At 42.6% G+C, this 21,397-nt stretch overlaps 1 protein-coding gene across 1 annotated transcript in view; it reads left to right on the top strand.

Annotated features, from left to right (window-relative positions):
- The first annotated feature begins 235 nt into the window (after window positions 1-235).
- The window catches only part of ANKRD13A (ankyrin repeat domain 13A), a 40,330-nt gene continuing 19,168 nt past the window's right edge, over window positions 236-21,397 (top strand). Inside the window, exons 1-3 of the mRNA XM_079942309.1 lie at window positions 236-620; window positions 19,021-19,153; window positions 19,963-20,087. Coding sequence (XP_079798435.1) covers window positions 525-620; window positions 19,021-19,153; window positions 19,963-20,087 — 354 coding nt within the window. The 5' untranslated portion in view covers window positions 236-524. The remainder of the gene's footprint in view (window positions 621-19,020; window positions 19,154-19,962; window positions 20,088-21,397) is intronic.

A 21,397-nucleotide genomic window follows, 5' to 3' on the forward strand; every position in this document is an offset into this window, starting at 1 on the left:
TATGAGAAAGCTGGAGCAGGGGGAAAAGGGGTGATGAAGGGTAGACCGAGTTTTCCATGTAGAGATTCTGGGCTAAAGAAGAGAGTTTTAACTCTGTTTTGGACATTACTGTGTTTCCAGATGTGGACTTCAGGTGGGTGGGGTTAGGCGGACCCCGGACCAGGTGGTTGTCCTCTTCTCCCCCCCGCCACGGCGCGCGGTGGTTCGCTCCCCGCACTTCCCTGTTTGGGGCAGTTCTGCCCGCAGAAGTCGGTTCGGGAGCTGTCAGCGCAGGCGGGAGCGCGGCGGGGCGCGGGGTGGGCGCGGCCGACCCCGTCCCCGACCCGGCCCGCGACCGCCGACCTCTCGCGCGTGCCCCTCACCTGGCTAGCTAGTCCCCCTTGCCTCGTACCGCGCCCCTTGCTCGCTCCCCTGGTTCTCTCGCTCGCCGGCCGCCGGGCGGGCGGGCGGGCGGGCGCCGGAGACCCTGCCGGTGCTGAGACTTGGCAAGCGGGCGGTGAGGGCCCGGCTGCGGCCTCCTCGCCATGTCCTCTGCCTGCGACGCTAGCGGCCACTTCCCTTTACACGTCCTGGTCTGGAACAACGACTACCGGCAGCTGGAGAAGGAGCTGCAGGGCCAGGTGAGGGGCGAGGCGGGGGTCCGCCCCCGGCGAGAGGAGGGGGGAGTCGGGGGTCGCATCGCCTCCCTGAGCCCATCTCCAGTCCTCTGCCCTCGGGGCCCCGCAGACCCCTTCCACTCTGCAGTCGTGGGACAATAATAATAATAACAACAACATGTATTGAGTGTTTAATGTGTTCCAGGGCCTGTGTCGAGGTTTTATATATGTTATCTTTCTCAGCCTTTCCAGCAACCCTAGGAGGTAGGTACTATCGTTAAATTTGACAGAGAAGGAAACTGAGGCTCTCAGAGGTTATGTGCCTTACACAAGGTCCCTCACCTAATAAATACCAAATCAGGATTTTTAACTCTGGCCAGCTGGCTCCAGAGCGCACCGTCTTAACCAATTAGGCCTGCCTCTCCCCAAAATGTATGAGCAACACACACCTCTCACCCCACCCATACGTTTTGTAAGGAAGGGCTTGGTTGGGTTTGGAGTCCAGGTTCTAACTTGCCCTGTGACCTTGGGCAAGGCATTTTCCTTTTCTGGCCCACGTCCACTTATTTGTAGAATGAGGGTGTTGATACCCCTGTGGGCAAATCTTGTACTTGACTATTATCAATAGGTCAAGTTTGAGAATCACTGGTGCACAGCATCCTTAAAATCACTTTCTGTTTTAAAGTGCTTTGATTCCTTACCTTTTATTTATTCCCATCTGTATAAGCAGTGGTTCTCAGTTGGAAGTGATTTCATCCCTCATCCCACACATCAAGTAATTAATGGGGACATTTTTGGTTGTTACAAGTGGGGAGTGGGTGTTACTGGAATCTAATGGGTAGAGGCCAGGGAAGCTGCTCAATATCCTATAATGCACAAATGCGTAAGACACCCCCCTCCCCAACTAAGATTTATCTGTCCCAAAATGTCAGTAGCATTTTGCTTGAGAAACCCTGCCTTAAAGGCATCCCAGCAATTCTGGGAGGTATTGGTATCCTCAAGTTACAAACTAACAGACTTAGCAGTTAGGATGAGGATTTGTAATTATTTGGTATAATTGTTCTGGTTGACTTCATTTTATCCAGTGTGCTAAAGTTCTGGTGTTTGAATGGCTCCAATTTGATGCTGTAATTGTCAAGAAATTTTAGAGGAAAAGGGGCATTGGTTTTCTTATGGTTGGCAAAAATTGAGCAAGGTCAGCATCCCCCCATGTGATGAATGGTTACTGCTAAGTGTGTTCTTGTACCTTGACGTCTCCCTTTTAAGTCTGTTGAGCACCCACTGGAAGTCAAAAGTTGCTCTTTTTTCATTTAAATTCTCTATCCCAACAGAATAAACTTTCGTTGTAAGCGTCATTGCTGTTAATTAGATCATGCCCCCAGAGTAGATGATTCACCATTAGGCATTGCGGCATACCTGAAGATTTAATTCCCTTTCTCTTACTAAACGTGGCTCAGAGAGAATCCTCCATGATTTTGCTCTCAGATTTCAGTCTCACCTTGGACACTTTAAAAATGACCGGACAGTCTTGTTTTTAGTTCTGCTGCGTTTTGCTTCTGCACTTCCTCGGTATCGGGGCCGCCCAGCTTCTTACGAAATATTGAGATAAAGTACAAGGAAAGTCACAAAACTAAAATCCTATTCGATAGAGAGGGTCATCATTGTCCTTAAACCACACACACGTTCAATACTGATTTCTGAAAGCAGCAGGCTTTCTGTTCATTGGAGTGAGGAAAAGAGTTTAAATGAAGTGCAGTCTTTCTTTATAGAAAAACTTGTTCGATAAGACCAAGTCTTGGTTTATAATCTACAATGTGGCATGGTTGAATTATTTCTTTTTCCTGCAAGCTGTGATAGACATGTTCATCGAAAGTTCGCTGTGCCTCTTACCTTGAAAAACGTTAAGGACATTCGCGATTAGAGAATTATAAGTTTGCATCAGGTTGTCCCGGAGTAAATTGATCCTTAATGCCTTTGACTGGCAAGGAGGTCAGGAGAGAATATTCATCTTTGCTAATTATTTGGTTTTGGCTTTGTTATTGGTTATCACTGTAGATCATTCCACAGGATCCTGTTTTCTCTGGGGAAGGGATAGTTGAAGTGTATTCAGAAAGAACATCTTGACCGTGGAAGCTTGATTGTCGTGAGCACGCAATCCAGTTTCGATCCTGAAACTTGGCCGTTGAAGGGGTGGACACGGGGCTGGCTTCAAGGGTGTGCGACCTGGCAGTTGCACAGGGCCTTGTGCTCAGAAGTGGCTGGTGCTTGGTGGTTTTTTTTTTTTTTTTTTTTGGCTGTGCTGTGCGGCATGCGGGATCTTAGTTCTCCGACCAGGGATCGAACCCGTGCCCCCTGCAGTGGAAGCGTGGAGTCTTAACCACTGGACCACTTAACCACTGGACCAGGCAGGGAAGTCCCTCGTGCTTGGTTTAATGCTCTGCAGTTATCGTCTTGAAGTTCTAAATTTTTTTTTTTTGATTAAGGGGCCTTGCATTTTGATTTTTCTCTGGGTCCTGCAAATTATGTAACTGCTTCAGGGTCAAGAAGTTGATAATTGATGTCATTAAAGTACAAGGCAGGGAATATTTTGCTGCTTTCATATTTATCGAGATCCTCTGTTAATTACAGAACAGTTGCCTACACCTGTGCCTTGGAGGCAGTTAGGTTAATGGCCAGTGCTATCGCAGGTTAGGTTGTGAGCTTGGGTGCCTAATTTACCCTTGCCGAATCGGTTCATCACCTGTCAAAACACGGTATTTTGCTGTTTTGCCAGGCACCGTGCTGAAATGTTTTATGTGAAGTTTTAGATTTAATTCTCACATCAGTCCCCTGGGGTGAGTGCTATTGTGATTCCTATTTCACAGATGAGGAAACGGAGGTGGAGAGGTCCAGTCACCTGCTTACCCAGTAGTTGAACTAGGATATCAACCCAGAAAGTCACAGTCTGCTTAGTCCTGTATTCTTAACCCTTCCGCTTTACTTCTTTCAGTGAAAGTGCCTCCATTTCAGGATTCTGGAGAATGAAGCAGAGAACAGATCAGAAAGCAAAGGCACTTAGTAAATGGGAGCAGTACATTTACCATACTTGCTGCTGCTATCATTATAATCATCCTGGGAATGTGGCTTCTTTTATGTATGTTCCAATTTTTCTACAAAGAACACGTATTGGTTGCATAATTAAAAACAAAAAAATTCTTATCACCCCAGCAATAAAACCAGCTGTTTCACTTGAGGCTTTGTTTGCCCGTAATTTTCTGCTGTCCGTTCCTTCATTCCTTCCATCCCACGAGTGAGACATGAAGCAGGCACACTGGTAGCTATAAGAATTTTATTTTGTTCTAGGAACAGTGGCACAGAAAGAATCAAGTTTATCCAGATGAAGAGGATAAGCACGTGTTTCTGAGTGTGAGTGAGTCAGCCCCAGTGCCACCGTCTTGCTAATAGCTGGAGTTCACTGCTTGTGTAACTTTGCCAGTGATGAGATTGTTTCACGCTTTCAACGTTTACTCAGCAGAGGCACTTTATTAAGTGCCTCTTAACCCATCAGCTCTACTGCCTTTAATATTCAGCGGGGCCTTGAAGTTGATTGGTGCAGTTGAAATGATTTGTGTTATGGTTATGTCATTTGTCACTTAGCCAGAGAGGTCTGTTAAACATCTTTTGGCCTTCCTGCTGATGCTGGAAGAATGAAGGAAAATTTACAGGGACAAATGCAAAGGTCAGTCAGTGCACCTTAGCAGGGGAGAGAAAGCCCTGGGATCGAGTGGAGTGGAGGGTGGCAGATGATGCCTGACTCCAGGGCCAGCCCCCTGTTAGGGAGCCAGCAGTGAAAGCACAAAATCTGGGCAAGAGGAAGAGGATGTTCTACGCAGCTACAGTGCCCGGAGCCTGACCAGGGAACCACCCCGGGGTTCTCATCCCAGCCAGGGGCTAGGCTGGGTGAGGCCACTGGGCACACGTTCAAGCCAGTGCCTGTTGGCTAGAGGCCCGCTGTGAGCCAGAGCCTTGCATCCAAGGGGAAGAGCCTGGAGCCTCCTCTCAGCTGCTCCTCCTCAGCCCTCAGAGGCTCAGGCTCACCTTAGGACCCAGGCTTGTATGGCTTCCTGACCCCGACCCCTGACTCGGAGTGGGAGAACCAGCTCAGGCCATAGCTGCAGAGGACCAAGGCGGTCTGAGAGTGCACAGGAATGAGGGTGGTTGACTCTCTCAAGCGAATGGAGGGCTGCTTAGCAGCCTCTTACCTGAGGCCTCCCCAGGAGGCCCCTGTGAGAGTTTCTGAAGCTCTGGCTGTGTGCTAGGGACCAAGGCTCAGAGGGGTTGAGTAATCCACCCAAGGCTAGTGAGGGGTCCGGAAGTGGGCCCAGTTGTCTGGCTCTGCAGCCCGTACTCAGCTGCGCCTTGACTGCGGCTGGAGAACAGCGGGCAGGCAAAGAGGGCTTGGACAAGAAAAGTCAGTGGGCTTACATTATCACATAAGGAGACGTGTAGAAATCTCATTCCTTTTCTTCTTTTGGGGCACGATGATAGTTAAGAGGGTGGGGATTTTTAATTTGGTACGGCTCATGACTGAAGAAACTTAAAGGAAAAACTTGCATGGTCAACTTCGACAGTGAATTCCAGTTAAATTCTGAAAGCTCTTGCTCACTAAACTAACGTCATTAGTTGAAGACCCTAAGCTCCACTATTAACTGTAAGGAAATTTGAACAAATCCCTTTTAGGGAGAAAGTGACGGCTTGTATGAAACTATGTAATGTAGGTGTATGATAATAAGTGCTGGCTCTTCGAAGTGCTTTCTGTGTGGGTTAGGCTTGTGCCTTTGCCCTTGTAAGAACTTTGTAAGGTAGGTGGGGTTTTATTGTTTTTTTTTAATCCTGTTTTACAAGGGAGCAAACTGAAGCTCAAGAGAAATTAAGCAACTCGTCAAACAGCATATAGATAGAGAGTAGATAGATTAGTTTTATGTCTTACATAAAACACATATGTTGGTTTTCAAACATCTTTATTGAGATATAATTCACTTATGCAATTCACTCATTAAAGTATATTATTCACTGTTTTTTAGTATATTCAGAGTTGTGTGACTGTCACCACTATCACATTCCAGAACATTTTCATCACCCCAAAAGGAAACCCCACACCCATTAGCTGTCATTTCCTATTTCCCCCCAACACCTTCAGCCCCAGACAACCATTAAGCTGCTTGCTATCTGTACAGATTTGCTTATTCTGGACATTTCATGTAAATGCAGTCATACAATATGTGGCCTTTTGTGTTTGGCTTCTTTAACCTAACATGATGTTTTCAAGGTTCATGCATGTTGTGGAGGTATTAGTACTTCATTCCTTTTAATGGCTGAATAATATTCCATTGTATGTATAGAGTACATTTTGTTTATTCATTTGCCAGTTGATGGACATTTGTTTTTTCCCACCTTTCGGCCATTATGAATAATGCTGCTATGCATATCTGTGTGCAAGTTTTTGTGTGGTTGTATGTTTTTATTTTTTTTGGGTAAACACCTGCAAGTGGAATTGCTGGGTCTTATAGTAATTCTATGTTTAACTTTTGGAGGAACTGCCAACTCTTTTTCAAATTGACTGCACCATTTTACATTCCCACCAGCAGTGTATGAGGCTTCTAGTTTCTCCACATCCTTGTCAACACTTGTTATTGTCTGTCTTTTTGATTGTAGCCATCCTAATGGGGGTGAGGTATTATCACTTTGTGGTCTTGTGTTGCATTACCCTAATGATTAGTTATGTTGAGCATCTTTCATGTGCTTATTGGGCATTGGCATATCTTCTTTGAAGAAATGTCTATTTAAATCCTTTGCCCATTTTAAAACTGGATTATTTGTCTTTTTAGTCTTGAGTAGTTAGAGTTCTTCATATTTTCCGGATACTAGCCCCTTATTAAGCATATGACTTGCAAATATTTTCTTCCATTCTTTAGGTTGTCTTTTTACTTTCTTTATGTCATTTGAAGTACAGCAGTTTTCAGTTTAGATGGAGTGTAGTTTATCTGCATTTTCTTTTGTCTCTTATGCATTTGGTGTTGTATCTGAGAAGGTTTTGGTTAACGCAAGTTCACAAAGATATAATCCTATGTTTTCTCCTAAGAGTTTTAGTGTTTTAGCTCTTACATTTAGGTTTTTGATCAACTTTGAGCTAATTTTTGCATATGGTATATACAGTACTTCATTCTTTTGCATGTGGATATCTAGTTGTTCAAGTACCATTTGTTGAAAAGATTATTCTTTCCCCATTGAGTTATTTTGGTGCGCTTGTTGAAAATCAATTGACCATAAATGTATAAGTTTATTTCTGGACTCTAGATTGTATTCCATTGATTTATATGTCTGTCCTTTTGCCAGTACCACACTGTCTTGATTGCTGTAGCTTTGTGTAGTAAGTTTTGAAATTGGGAAGTGTGAATCCTCAAATTTTACTCTTTGTTTCAAGATGGTTTTGGCTATTCTGGGTTCCTTGCATTTCCTATGAATCTTAGTATAAGCTTGTTCGTTTCTGCAGAAAGTCAGCTGGAATTTTGATAGAGATTGCATTGACTCTGTAGCTCAGTTTAGGGAGTTTTGACATGTTAAAATATTAAGTCTTCTGAACCATGAACATGGGATGCTTTTCCATTTATCTAGATCTTAATTTCTTTCAACAGTGCTTTATGGTTTTCAGAGTATAAGGTTTATACTTCTTTTTTTACTTATTCCCAAATGTTTTATTCTTTTCAATGCTGTTGTAAAAGGAATTTAAAAAAAAGTAATTAATTAATTCATTCATTTTTGGCTGCATTTGGTCTTCGTTGCTGCATGCAGTCTTTCTCTAGTTGCAGCAAGCGGGGGCTACTCTTTGTTGCAGTGTGCAGGCTTCTCATTGCAGTGGCTTCTCTTGTTGCAGAGCATGGGCTCTAAGCGCGCAGGCTCAGTAGTTGTGGCCCACTGGGTTAGTTGCTCTGCGGCATGTGGGATCTTCCCGGATGAAGGCTCGAACCCGTGTCTCCTGCATTGGCAGGCGGATTCTTAACCACTGCACCACCAGGAAAGCCCTGTAAAAGGAATTTTTAAAGTTTCATTTTTGAGTTGCTACGAGTGTATAGATATACAATTGATTTTTCTGTATTGCTCTCGTATCCTGCAGCCTTGCAGAAATCATTAGTTCTAATAGTTTTTAAGTAGATTTCTTAGGATTTTCTATATATGAGATCATGTTGTCTGTGAGTAGAGATAGTTTTATGTCTTCCTTTCCAACCTGGATGCCTTTTATTTATTTTTCTTGCCTTATTGCCTTGGTTAGAACCTCTAGTACAATGCTGAATAGAAGTGATGAAAGAGAACATTCTTGTCTTGTTCCTGTCTTAGGAGGAAAGCATCCAGTCCTTCACCATTAAATATGATATTAGCTGTGGGGTTTTCACAGGCGGATGCTGTTTGAGGAAGTTCCCTTCCATTCCTAGTTTGTTGAGTGTTTTTTTATCATGAAGGGGTGTGGGATTTTGTGAAATGCTTTTTCTGCATTGTCTTAGTCCATTTGAGCTGCGGTAACAAATATCATAGAGTGGATAGTTTATAAACAATAGAAATTTATTTCTTATAGTTCTGGAGCCTTGAAGTCCAAGATCATGGTGCCAGCAGGTTTGGTGTGGTGGCTGCTGAGGGCTCTCCTCCTGGTTCATAGCAGGTGCATTCTCACTGTGTCCTAACATGGTAGAAGGTGGTTAGCAAGCTCTCTGGAGCCTCTTTTATAAAGGCACTAATTCCGTTCATGAGGGCTTCACTCTCATGATCTAAGCACTTCCCAAAGGCCCCACTTCCTAATACCATCATCTTTAGAGGTTAAGATTTCAACATACAAAGTTTGGGTGGACACTTCGCCTTCAGACCACAGCATGCATTTATCGAGATGGTCATGTGTTTTTTATTTTATTTTATTCTATTGATATGCTGTGTTACATTAATTGATTGTCAGATGTTAAGCCACCCTTGGCATTTGTGGGGTAAACTCACTTGGTCATGGTGTACAATAGCCCTTTTTATATGTTGCTGAATTTACTTTGCTAGAATATTGTTGAGGATTTTTGTACCTGTATTCACAAGAGATACTGGTCTGTGGTTTTCTTTTTGGTGACGTGTTCATCATCAGGATAATACTGGGCTTATAAAATGAATTGGGAAGTTTTCCTTCCTCTTCTGTTCTTTTGGGTTTGTGAAGAATTGGTATTAATTTATTGAACGTTTGGTAGAATTCACCAGTGAAGCCATCTAGGCCTGAGGTTTTTATCCTGGGAAGTTTTAAAATTACTGATTCAATCTCTTTTCTTGTTATAAATTTTTTTCAGGTTTTCTATTTTTTCCTAAGTCAGTTTTGCTAGTTTGTGGCTGTCTAGGAGTACGTGCATTTCATCTAAATTCTAATTTGTTGGCATATGGTTGTTCATAGCATTCATTTACAATACTTTTAATTTCTGTAGAGATGTTAGTAATATCCTCTTTTACATTCCGATTTTGGTAACTTTAGTCTTCTCTCTCTTTTTTTTCCTTCGTCAGTCTAGCTGAAATTTTGTCAATTTTGTTGATATTTTCCAAGAGCCAACTTTTGGTTTTGTTGATTTTTCTCTATTGATTTTCTATCCTTTTTTTCCAGTCTAATTGTTATTCATCCATTGTTTTAAATCACACTGTCACCGTAATATACTATATTATTCTTCCTTCCTTCTCTCCTTTCAAATGAGGAGAGGCACAGGAGGCTCTGAACAGTTAGCCATGCAAAGTGTGCAGCTATGTGGCTCCGACATACAGTTTTCCCTGTGGTCCAAAACAGAAAAATGTCAACAAAATATATTTGGCTTTCATTTTATACATGGTATCTTAATGGTTGCCCAGGAGCTTAGTCCGAGATGTTAGTTTTGTTCTGGGGTATGAATTAAAGTAAGTAGAGTTTCCCCTTTTGTGTGGTAAATATTGTTAAGCATCTCCTGTGTCGGGCAGTATGCTAACCCTAGCACCTTTCATGTAGTACATTGAACTTGTTGAGTAAGAAAACAGTATCTGGGGCTTCCCTGGTGGCGCAGTGGTTGAGAGTCTGCCTAACGATGCCAGGGACACAGGTTCATGCCCCGGTCCGGGAAGATCCCACATGCCGCGGCGCGGCTAGGCCCGTGAGCCATGGCCGCTGAGCCTGCGCGTCTGGAGCCTGTGCTCCGCAGCGGGAGAGGCCACAACAGTGAGAGGCCCGCGTACCGCAAAAAAAAAAAAAAAAAAAAAGAAAAAGAAAACAGAATCTGTAAGAGACATGAAAGAAAATAATGAATTTGCTAATTATTTCTTTCCTAATAAACTTCAGCTTAGTTAATAGTTTAAAGCCATATTACTTTTTTTAAAGAACGATGATTTAATGCAAATTAGAGTCTACGGTGGCAGAAGCTAAGAAATAGGAGACTCGGATCCTGCCCTTTGGACGCTTTGGTGAGATAGACAGGCCGTCCCCTTGGGAAAAGTCAGGGACTCCCAGGAGGTGGTGTGGGCCCCGTTCCAGGATACTTGTTGGCATTTCAGCACCTGAGAGAACGCTGAGGCCTGGGGTTGGTCCAGGAGGACGCATGTTCACTTAGCAGAATGTCTTCGACCACTTCTATTTTTCCTCAGTAGCAGTTCCTGTCTTCACTCCACAATAGCCACGATACAATTAGCAAAACAGGGAAGCTCAGTAGCTGTTGGAGAGTAGCTGCTTACCCACAGTCCGGCTTACCTTCCTTTCCTGTGGCTGATAGTGGCTTGTTCTGGGTATCTCTGGAGGCTGCACAACAACTAGCATCTCAAATCAACATAAAGCACATTTTCTCAGCAGTATCATGGCACGTAAAACTTTTTATATTCCAAAAGCCCCATGGCAGTTTCTTGTGTCCTTGGAAGAACATCCAGAGCCGTCTTTGGAAGGCAGCACCCAGTTGTTCAGACTGAGCTCTGGAGACCCAGCGCAGGTGCCGGGAGGAGGGCCAAAATAGGAATGAAGAGTCAAAGCCAAATGGACATTTATCTGCAAATATGTCCACACACATGCCTGGTGGATCATGCTGGTTGTCTGTGGAACCCGTGGGTGCTGCTACTTCAGGGCACTCAACACGCAATAATGAGAGTGGTGTTTTGGTGGGAATCCAGCTAGAGAATGTAATTTTATTCTAACTCAAATTATCTTTTGTACTTTCGGTTTTTTTTTTTTTTTTTTTTTTTTTTTTTTTTTTGCGGTACGCGGGCCTCTCACTGTTTTGGCCTCTCCCGTTGCGGAGCACCGGCTCCGGACGCGCAGACTCAGCGGCCATGGCTCACGGGCCCAGCCGCGCCGCGGCATGTGGGATCTTCCCGGACCAGGGCACGAACCCGTGTCCCCTGCATCGGCAGGCGGACTCTCAACCACTGCGCCACCAGGGAAGCCCTGTACTTTCGGTTTTGATTAAAATCCTGCACTTCCTGTTCTTGACTTGAATGCTGAGATGTGCTGGAGAAATCCCCCATGTTCCGCATCATAGGGTGGTTGCATTTCCATGAAAGCCCTTAGCCTTATTTAGACTTAATTTGAGTGCTGTTGTGTTCAGTGCCATTCGTGCTTAAGGTTGTGTTCAGTGATCTGAGGCCTATAGCCAGTGTTTATGAGGCACTTAACTTTATAGAAAAAGGAACTTAGTAACTGTCATCTTTATGTATAGCTCCCAGAGTCATGTTTCAGTCTTGCACTTGCAAGCATTCATTTTCCCATATAGTGCTGTCATGATGTGCAAATACTATTTTTAAATTTTTTTTGAAGTTTATTTATTTTTTCATATAGCAGGTTATTATTATCTATTTTATACATATTAGTGTATATATGGCAGTCCCAATCTCCCAACTAATCCCACCACCACCACCATCCCCCTGCCATTTTCTCTCCTTGGTGTCCATACGTTTGTTCTCTACATCTGTGTCACTATTTCTGCCCTGCAAACTGGTTCATCTGTACCATTCTTCTAGGTTCCACATATATGCGTTAATATACGATATTTGTTTTTCTCTTTCTGACTTACTTCACTCTGTATGACAGTCTCTAGATCCATCCATGTCTCTACAAATGACCCAGTTTCGTTCCTTTTTATGGCTGAGTAATATTCCATTGTATATATGTACCACATCTTCTTTATTCATTCCTTTGTTGATGGGCATTTAGGTTGCTGCCATGACCTGGTTATTGTAAATAGTGCTGCAGTGAACATTGGCGTGCATGTGTCTTTTTGAATTATGGTTTTCTCTGGGTATATGCCCAGTAGTGGGATTGCTGGGTCATATGGTAATTCTATTTTTAGTTTTTTAAGGAACCTCCGTACTGTTCTCCATAGTGGCTGTATCAATTTACATTTCCACCAACAGTGCAAGAGGGATCCCTTTTCTCCACACCCTCCCCAGCATTTGTTGTTTGTAGATTTTCTGATGATGCCCATTCTAACTGGTGTGAGGTGATACCTCATTGTAGTTTTGATTTGCATTTCTCTAATAATTAGTGATGTTGAGCAGCTTTTCACGTGCTTCTTGACCATCTGTATGTCTTCTTTGGAGAGATGTCTATTTTGGTCTTCTGCCCATTTTTTTCCCTAATTATTATTTACTTTATTTATTTATTTTTGGCTGCATTGGGTCTTTGTTGCTGTGCGCAGTCTTTCTCTAGTTGCAGTGAGCGGGGGCTACTCTTCGTTGCAGTGTACGGGCTTCTCATTACGATGGCTTCTCTTGTTGCAGAGCACGGGCTCCGGGTGCCCAGACTTCAGGAGTCGTGGCTCACTGGCTCTGGAGCACAGGCTCAGTAGTTGTGGTGCGTAGGCTTAGTTACGCCATGGCATATGGGATCTTCCTGGACCAGGGCTTGAACCTGTGTCCCCTGCATTGGCAGGCACATTCTTAACCACTGGGCCACCAAGGAAGCTTCCCTTGCCCATTTTTGATTGGGTTGTTTATTTTTTTTAATATTGAGCTGCATGAGCTGTTTATATATTTTGGAAATTAATCCTTTGTTGATTCATTGGCAAATATTTTCTCCCATTTTGAGAGTTGTCTTTTTGTCTTGTTTGTAGTTTCCTTTGCTTTGCAAAAGCTTTTAAATTTCGTTAGGTCCCATTTGTTTATTTTTGTTTTTATTTCCATTACTCTAGGAGGTGGATCAAAAAAAACCTTGCTGTGATTTATGTCAAAGAGTGTTCTTCCTATGTTTTCCTCTAAGAGTTTTATAGTGTCTGGTCTTACATTTAGGTCTCTAAACCATTTTGTGTATGGATTTTGTGTTTATTTTTGTGTATGGTGTTAGGGAGTGTTCTAATTTCATTCTTTTACATGTAGCTGTCTAGTTTTCCCAGCACCACTTACTGAAGAGACTGTCTTTTCTCCATTGTATATCCTTGTCTCCTTTGTCATAGATTAGTTGACCATAGGTGCGTGGGTTTATCTCGGCTTTCTATCCTGTTCCATTGATCTGTATTTCTGTTTTTGTGCCAGTACCATATTGTCTTGATTACTGTAGCTTTGTAGTATAGTCTGAGGTCAGGGAGTCTGATTCCTCCAGCTCCATTTTTTTCCATCAAGACTGCTTTGGCTATTCGGGGTCTTTTGTGTCTCTATACAAATTTTAAGATTTTTTGTTCTAGCTCTGTAAAAAATGCCACTGGTAATTTGATAGGGATTGCATTGAATCTGTAGATTGCTTTGGGTAGTTTAGTCATTTTCACAATATTGATTCTTGCAATCCAAGAACGTGGTATATCTCTTCATCTGTTTGTGTCATCTGTGATTTCTTTCATCAGTGTTTTATAGTTTTCTGAGTAAAGATTTTCTTATTTATTTATTTATGGCTGCGTTGGGTCTTCATTGCTGCGCGTGGGCTTTCTTTAGTTGCATCGAGCAGGGGCTACTCTTCGTTGTGGTGTGCAGGCTTCTCATTGTGGCGGCTTCTCTTGTTGCGGAGCATGGGCTCTAGGCATGTGGGCTTCAGTAGTTGTGGCACGCGGGCTCAGTAGTTGTGGCACGCAGGCTCTAGAGTGCAGGCTCAGTAGTTGTGGCGTACGGGCTTAGTTGCTCTGCAGCATGTGGGATCTTCCCGGACCAGGGTTTCAACCTGTGTCCCCTGCATTGGGAGGTGGATTCTTAATCACTGTGCCACCAGGGAAGCCCTGAGTACAGGTCTTTTACCTCCTTAGGTAGGTTTATTCCTAGGTTTTTTTTTTTTTTTTTTGCAGTACGCGGGCCTCTCACTGTTGTGGCATCTCCTGTTATGGAGCACAGGCTCCGGACGCGCAGGCTCAGCGGCCATGGCTCATGGGCCCAGCCGCTCCGCGGCATGTGGGATCTTCCCGGACCGGGGCACAAACCCGTGTCCCCTGCATCGGCAGGCGGACTCTCAACCACTGCATCACCAGGGAAGCCCTATTCCTAGGTATTTTAGTCTTTTTGTTGCAATGGTGAATGGGATTGTTTCCTTAATTTCTCTTTCTGACCTTTCATTGTTAGTATATAGGAATGAAAGAGATTTCTGTGCATTAATTTTGTATCCTGCAACTTTACCAAATTCATTGATTAGCCTAGTAGTTTTCTGGTTGCATCTTTATGATTCTCTATGTATAGTATCATGTCATCTGCCAACAGTGACAGTTTTACTTCTTCTTTTCCAATTTGTATTCCTTTTGTTTCTTTTTCTTCTCTGATTGCCATGGCTAGGATTTCCCAAACTATGTTGAATAATAGTGGTGAGAGTGGACATCCTTGTCTTGTTCCTGATCTTAGAGGAAATGCTTTCAGTTTTTCACCATTGAGAATGATGTTTACTGTGGGTTTGTCGTATATGGCCTTTATTATGTTGAGGTAGGTTCCCTCTATGCCCACTTTCTGGAGAGTTTTTATCATAAATGGGTACTGAATTTTGGGGAAAGCTTTTTCTGCATCTAGAGAGATGATCATATGGTTTTTCTTCTTCACTTTGTTAATATGGTGTGTCACATTGATTGATTTGCATATATTGAAGAATCCTTGTATCCCTGGGATAAATCCCACTTGATCATTGTGTATGATCCTTTTAATGTGTTGTTGGATTTTGTTTGCTAGTATTTTGTTGAGGATTTTTGCATCTATGTTCATCAGTGATATTGGTCTGTAATTTTCTTTTTTTGTAGTATCTTTGGTTTTGGTATCAGGGTGATGGTGGCCTCATAGAATGGGTTTGGGAGTGTTCCTTCCTCTGCAGTTTTTTGGAAGAGTTTGAGAAGGATGGGTGTTAACTCGTCTCTAAATGTTTGACAGAATTCACCTGTGAAGCCATCTGGTCCTGGACTTTTGTTTGTTGGAAGATTTTTGATCACAGTTTCAATTTCATTCCTTGTGATTGGTCTGTTCATATTTTCTGTTTCTTCCTGGTTCAGTCTTGGAAGGTTATACCTTTCTAAGAATTTGTCCATTTCTTCCAGGTTGTCCATTTTATTGGCATAGAGTTGCTTGTAGTAATCTCTCATGATCTTTTGTATTTCTGCAGTGTCTGTTGTAACTTCTCCTTTTTCATTTCTTACTTTATTGATATGAGTTCTCTCCCTCTTTTTCTTGATGAACCTGGCTAAAGCTTTATCAATTTTGTTTATCTTCTCAAAGAACCAGCTTTTAGTTTTATTGATATTTGCTGTTGTTTTCTTTGTTTGTATTTCATTTATTTCTGCTGTGATCTTTATGATTTCTTTCCTTCTGCTAACTTTGGGTTTTGTTTGTTCTTCTTTCTCTAGTTCCTTTAGGTGTAAGTTTAGATTGTTATTTGAGATTTTTCTTGTTTCTTCAGGTAGGCTTGTATATAAACTTCCCTCTTAGAACTGCTTTTGTTGCATCCCACAGGTTTTGGATCATGGTGTTTTTGTTGTAATTTGTCTCTAGGTATTTTTTTATTTCCTCTTTGATTTCTTCAGTGATCTCTTGGTTATTTAGTAATGTATTGTTTAGCCTCCATGTGTTTGTGTTTTTTACATTTTTTTCCCTGTGATGGATTTTAATCTCATAGCATTGTGGTCGGAAAAGATGCTTGATATGCTTTCAATTTTCTTAAATTTACCGAGGCTTGATTTGTGACCCGAAATGTGATCCTGGAGAATGTTCTGTGCGCACTTGAGAAGAAAGTGTAATTTGTTGTTTTGGGGTGGAATTTCCTATAAATATCAATTAAATCTATCTGGTCTGTTGTGTCATTTAAAGCTTGTGTTTCTTTATTAATTTTCTGTCTGTATGATCTGTCCATTGGTGTAAGTGAGGTGTTAAAGTTCCCCACTATTATTGTGTTACTGTCAGTTTCCTCTTTTATAGCTGTTAGTTGCCTGATGTATTGAGGTGCTCCTGTGTTGGGTGCATATATATTTATAATTGTTATATCTTCTTGGATTGATCCCTGATCATTATGTAGTGTCCTTCCTTGTCTCTTGTAACATTCTTTATTTTAAAGTCTATTTTATCTGATACGAGTATTGCTACTCCAGCTTTCTTTTGATTTCCATTTGCATGGAATATGTTTTTCCATCCTCTCACTTTCAGTCTGTATGTGTCCCTAGGTCTGAAGTGGGTCTCTTGTAGACAGCATGTATGTGGGTCTTGTTTTTGTATCCATTCAGTAAGCCTGTGTCTTTTGGTTGGAACATTTAATCCATTCACGTTTAAGGTAATTATCAATTTGTATATTCCTGTTACCATTTTCTGAATTGTTTTGGTTTGTTTTTGTAGGTCCTTTTCCTTTCTTGTGTTTCCCACTTAGAGAAGTTCCTTTAGCATTTGCTGTAGAGCTGGTTTGGTGGTGCTGAATTCTCTTAGCTTTTGCTTGTCTGTAAGGCTTTTGATTTCTCTGTTGAATCTGAATGAGATCCTTGCCGGCTAGCGTAATCTTGGTTGTAGGTTCTTCCCTTTCATCACTTTAAATATATCATGCCACTCCTTTCTGGCTTGTAGCGTTTCTGCTGAGAAATCAGCTGTTAACCTTATGGGAGTTCCCTTGTTTGTTATTTGTCATTTTTCCCTTGTTGCTTTCAATAATTTTCTTTGTCTTTAATTTTTGTCAATTTGATTACTATGTGTCTCAGCATGTCTCTCCTTGGGTTTATCCTTTATGGGACTCTCTGCGCTTCCTGGACTTGGGTGGCTATTTCCTCTCCCATGTTAGGGAAGTTTTCGACTATAATCTCTTCAAATATTTTCTCAGGTCCTTTCTCTCTCACTTCTCCTCCTGGGACCCCTATAATGTGAATGTTGTTGCATTTAATGTTGTCCCAGAGGTCTCTTAGGCTGTCTTCATTTCTTTTCAATCTTTTTTCTTCATTCTGTTCTGCGGCAGTGAATTCCACCATTCTGTCTTCCAGGTCACTTATCCGTTCTTCTGCCTCATTTATTCTGCTATTGATTCCTTCTGGCGTATTTTTCATTTCAGTTATTGGATTGTTCATCTCTGTTTGTTTGTTCTTTAGTGTTTGTTCTTTAATTCTTCTAGGTCTTTGTTAAACATTTCTTGCATCTTCTCGATCTTTGCCTCCATTCTTTTTCCAAGGTCCTGGATCATCTTCACTATCATTATTCTGAGTTCTTTCTCTGGAAGGTTGCCTATCTCCACTTCATTTAGTTGTTTTTCTGGGGTTTTATCTTGTTCCTTCATCTGGTACAAAGTCCTCTGCCTTTTCATTTTGTCTGTCTTTCTGTGAATGTGGTTTTCCTTCCACAGGCTGCAGAATTGTAGTTCTTCTTGCTTCTGCTGTCTGCCCTCTGGTGGATGAGGCTATCTAAGAGGCTTGTACAAGCTTCCTGATCAGAGGGACTGGTGGTGGGTGGAGCTGGGTGTTGCCCTGGTGGGCAGAGCTCAGTAAAACTTTAATCTGCTTGTCTGCTGATGGGTGGGGCTGAGTTCCCTCCTGTTGGTTGTTTGGCCTGAGGCAACCCAGCACTGGAGCCTACTGGGCTCTTTGCTGGGGCTAATGGTGGACTCTGGGAGGGCTCACGCCAAGGAGTACTTCCCAGAACTTTTGCTGCCAGTGTCCTTGTCCCCATGGTGAGCCACAGCCACCTCTGTCCCGCCTCTGCAGGAGACCCTCCAACACTAGCAGGTAGGTCTGATTTAGTCTCCTATGGGGTCAGTGCTCCTTCCCCTAGGTCCCACTGCTCACACTACTTTGTATGTGCCCTCCAAGAGTGGAGTCTCTGTTTCCTCCAGTCCTGTTGAAGTCCTGCAGTCAAATCCCACTAGCCTTCAAAGTCTGATTCTCTAGGAATTCCTCCTCCCGTTGCCAGACCCCCAGATTGGGAAGCCTGACATGGGGCTCAGAACCTTCACTCCAGTGGGTGGACTTCTGTGGTATAAGTGTTCTCCAGTTTGTGAGTCACCCCCCCAGCAGTTATGGGATTTGATATTATTGTGATTGTGCCCCTCTTACCATCTCATTGTGGCTTCTCCTTTGTCTTTGGATGTGGGGTATCTATTTTGGTGAGTTCCAGTGCCTTCCTGTCGATGATTGTTCAGCAGTTAGTTGTGATTCCGGTGCTCTCGCAAGAGGGAGTGAGCGCACGTCCTTCTACTCCGCTATCTTGAACCAGTCCTCCTCTTTTTTAATATTATTTGCACACTAGTAAAAATCTCTAATACGAGTCCAAAATCAATTATTCAATGGTATATCTTACATTAGAATCACAGGCTAATTTGTCAGATTCTCTAATACATTATCTAAATCTTACAAACATTGAAAATGCCATATTACACAGAATACTACTAAAGTTAACACAAAGGTGAATACTGTGGATTTGGTGTATTTCATCTTTCTCATATGTAATTCCGAACTGTCTTAGGATTAAATGACATTTACCATCCACAGCACATTGAGGGTACTGTCTCAAGCCTCCTGGGCTTACCTTTGCAGGAGAATGGGGAGTCCTGTTTCAGTAGCCTGAGGTTGCTTTTTGGCCCAGATGTGTCAGGGAGATTCTTCTGCCACCACTGTGAACACACCAAATCCCTTCTGTGTGATGCTATGTCAACAGGGTTCTCCCAGACCCTCCTATTTTATTTATTTATTTATTTATTTATTTTTATTTATTTATTTTTTTGCGGTACGCGGGCCTCTCCCTGTTGTGGCCTCTCCCGTTGCGGAGCACAGGCTCCGGACGCACAGGCCCGGCGGCCATGGCTTACGGGCCCAGCCGCTCTGCGGCACGTGGAATCTTCCCGGACCGGCGCACGAACCCATATCCCCTGCATCGGCAGGCGGACTCTCGACAACTGCGCCACCAGGGAAGCCCCGACCCTCCTATTTTAAATTTTTATACTGAATATTATCTCTCAAACTCCTTTCCACGTTTTTATGTAATATATCCAATTATATAAATGCCAGTGTTTACTTTACAGAATGTGGAGGCTCTGGATCCGCGAGGTCGAACCTTATTGCATCTTGCTGTTTCTTTGGGACATTTGGAATCTGCTAGAGTCTTGCTCCGACATAAAGCAGACGTTACAAAAGAAAATCGCGAGGGATGGACAGGCAAGTATACTTGTAAAATAATTTAAAGCCTTTCATTTTGTTTTCTCTTTCTGAATAAAGGCCAGTTTCAGTCCTTATTGTCCCAAGTCATCTTTATCTTAAGACTCTTTCTCTCTTGGAACTTGGGGCTGGGCAAGAAGATGAGAGCCTCGGATGCTGCTGGCTCGTCTGCAGCACAGTGGTCCGAATTATGTCCTGGGCCAAGAGCCCTGGGTAGAGGGTGACTCCTTATCCAGAAAGCAGCTCTATGTGCATCAGACATGAGTGTGGAGGCCGGATTTCCCCTGAGGAATGTGGTGGTAACTCTAGCAAGTCCATGAGGATAGACAAAATCAAAAAAATTATAGCTGAAAGTAGTAGTATTTTCCAGTGAAATCCTGGCACTTCACTTGTTTTGCACACTCTCATACTCTCAAAATTACTCTCAGAGTAATTTTGAGTTGACTGAGCAAGGATATACACAACACAAACCCTACCTGCCCATCTCCACAGTTATGTGATCACACAGTGAAAGCCAGCTCTGAAGACACTGTCAGTATTTCAGAGCCAGTGGTAAGAAAGGGGGGAAAGGGAACGATGGTAGGGTTTGCTCAAGAGGCTAAGAGTGCTATGTTCTCTTCTCTTCTCAGTCAGGTAAGGGCTAGAAGTAAGTAGTCATGGTCATAAAGATCGGGGGGGCTGCAGCCTGGGTCCCACTTTGAAGAGAATGTTGGCCTTTGATCCAGATAGATATTTTTCATAGTGGCTTTGGAATTTGTCAGAAAGTGTGAGAATTCAGGGGGGTCAAATTTCACTTTTTTGCCTTCCAGTTTTGCACGAGGCTGTGAGCACTGGTGATCCCGAGATGGTGTACACAGTCCTTCAGCATCGGGACTTCCACAACACATCCATGGCCCTCGAGGGAGTTCCCGAGCTGCTCCAGAAAATTCTCGAGGTAGCCATAAAAATTGACAGTGCCATCATTGGAGTTAAATGCTGACACAGCAGCTGCGGACACAGTTTGACATCCTTGTGTGTCTTCCTAAAGAGTTTTATGAGTCGTGAATACGATGTATTGAATACCAAATGCATTATTCCTTGCTTTTCCAACTTGTTAAATGTATGAAGTCTTTCACAAATTACGTTTCCGGGTCATTAAGACTTACTCTTTTAAGTGTTATTTAAAAATTAGAACTAAAGACAAATGGACATCAAGCAATTAATTTGTCTAGCTGCCTGTTTTCTTACAAGTAGCATCCCGAGCTCAGGTCATCTTGGGGAAATTGTAATGAACATTGTGACTATATGGGGATTTTCAGGGCCTGTTGAGGCTCAGAAGTCTGTGTGCAGCTCTTCTTGACACCCCTGTCACTTCTAGCCATTTGTATTTTGTGACTTCTAATCCATTCCCTTAATTTATTTATAGTTACTGGCTTTGGGGCAGTTTCTCTCTCTTGTGAGTGATGTATGGGCTCTGTGACAGAGAATTTTCTTAAAAGACTTTACTTCTAGGCTCTTGGATTGTTTTGGATGGTGGTTACCATTCTTCAGATAACCTTTGTCACTTGCAATAACTGTCTTATTGGTCAACCATATGCAATATTCCCGAGGCAGCAGGAGACGAGAAAGTACCAGCGGTTCAATTTTCATGTTGTTTATTCTCAGTTTAAACACAGAAGTGAGCTCCCCAAGTATTTCCAAAGATATTGCTAGATAAATCAACTTTCCACATTTCTTGAGAAAAATTAACAATTCTGTTGAGAAAAGGAATAACTTTGCTGTGAGACAATCACTGCTTGTTATCTGAGCACTCTTCTTAAAAAAAATTTCTGTGACACAAGCTAAATCCTGCCTAAGACATTCGTTTTACACATACTACAAGAAAACCGTCCATGAAGTATGAAATTGTTGTGTCCATTGTTTGTAAAATAGATGTGTGTTTGAGTGCATAAAGATCACATAGATTTGTTTTCTTATCTAACTCACTGTAGGAGGAACTAAAAACATCATTTGTCCATTTGACAAAGCAGAAAATGACTTATTTAACATGGAGTCACCCACACTTAAAAAATTCAGTATAAAAGACTTTCTGTTTTTTACCTATATTGATCCATAGCAGTGAACTGCACTGAGTGGTATTCTCTGCTGGAGGTTATAGACAGCCCACAAATAACATGGTGCTTGGTGGCACCAGAGGCCGTGCATGACGGCTTGTCTTTCAACAGTGTCTCCTTGTTACGTGTCCACATTTCTTATCCATTGCCC

This window comes from Stenella coeruleoalba (assembly GCF_951394435.1).
Source record: "Stenella coeruleoalba genome assembly, chromosome: 14".
NCBI classification, from domain to species: Eukaryota; Metazoa; Chordata; class Mammalia; order Artiodactyla; family Delphinidae; genus Stenella; species Stenella coeruleoalba.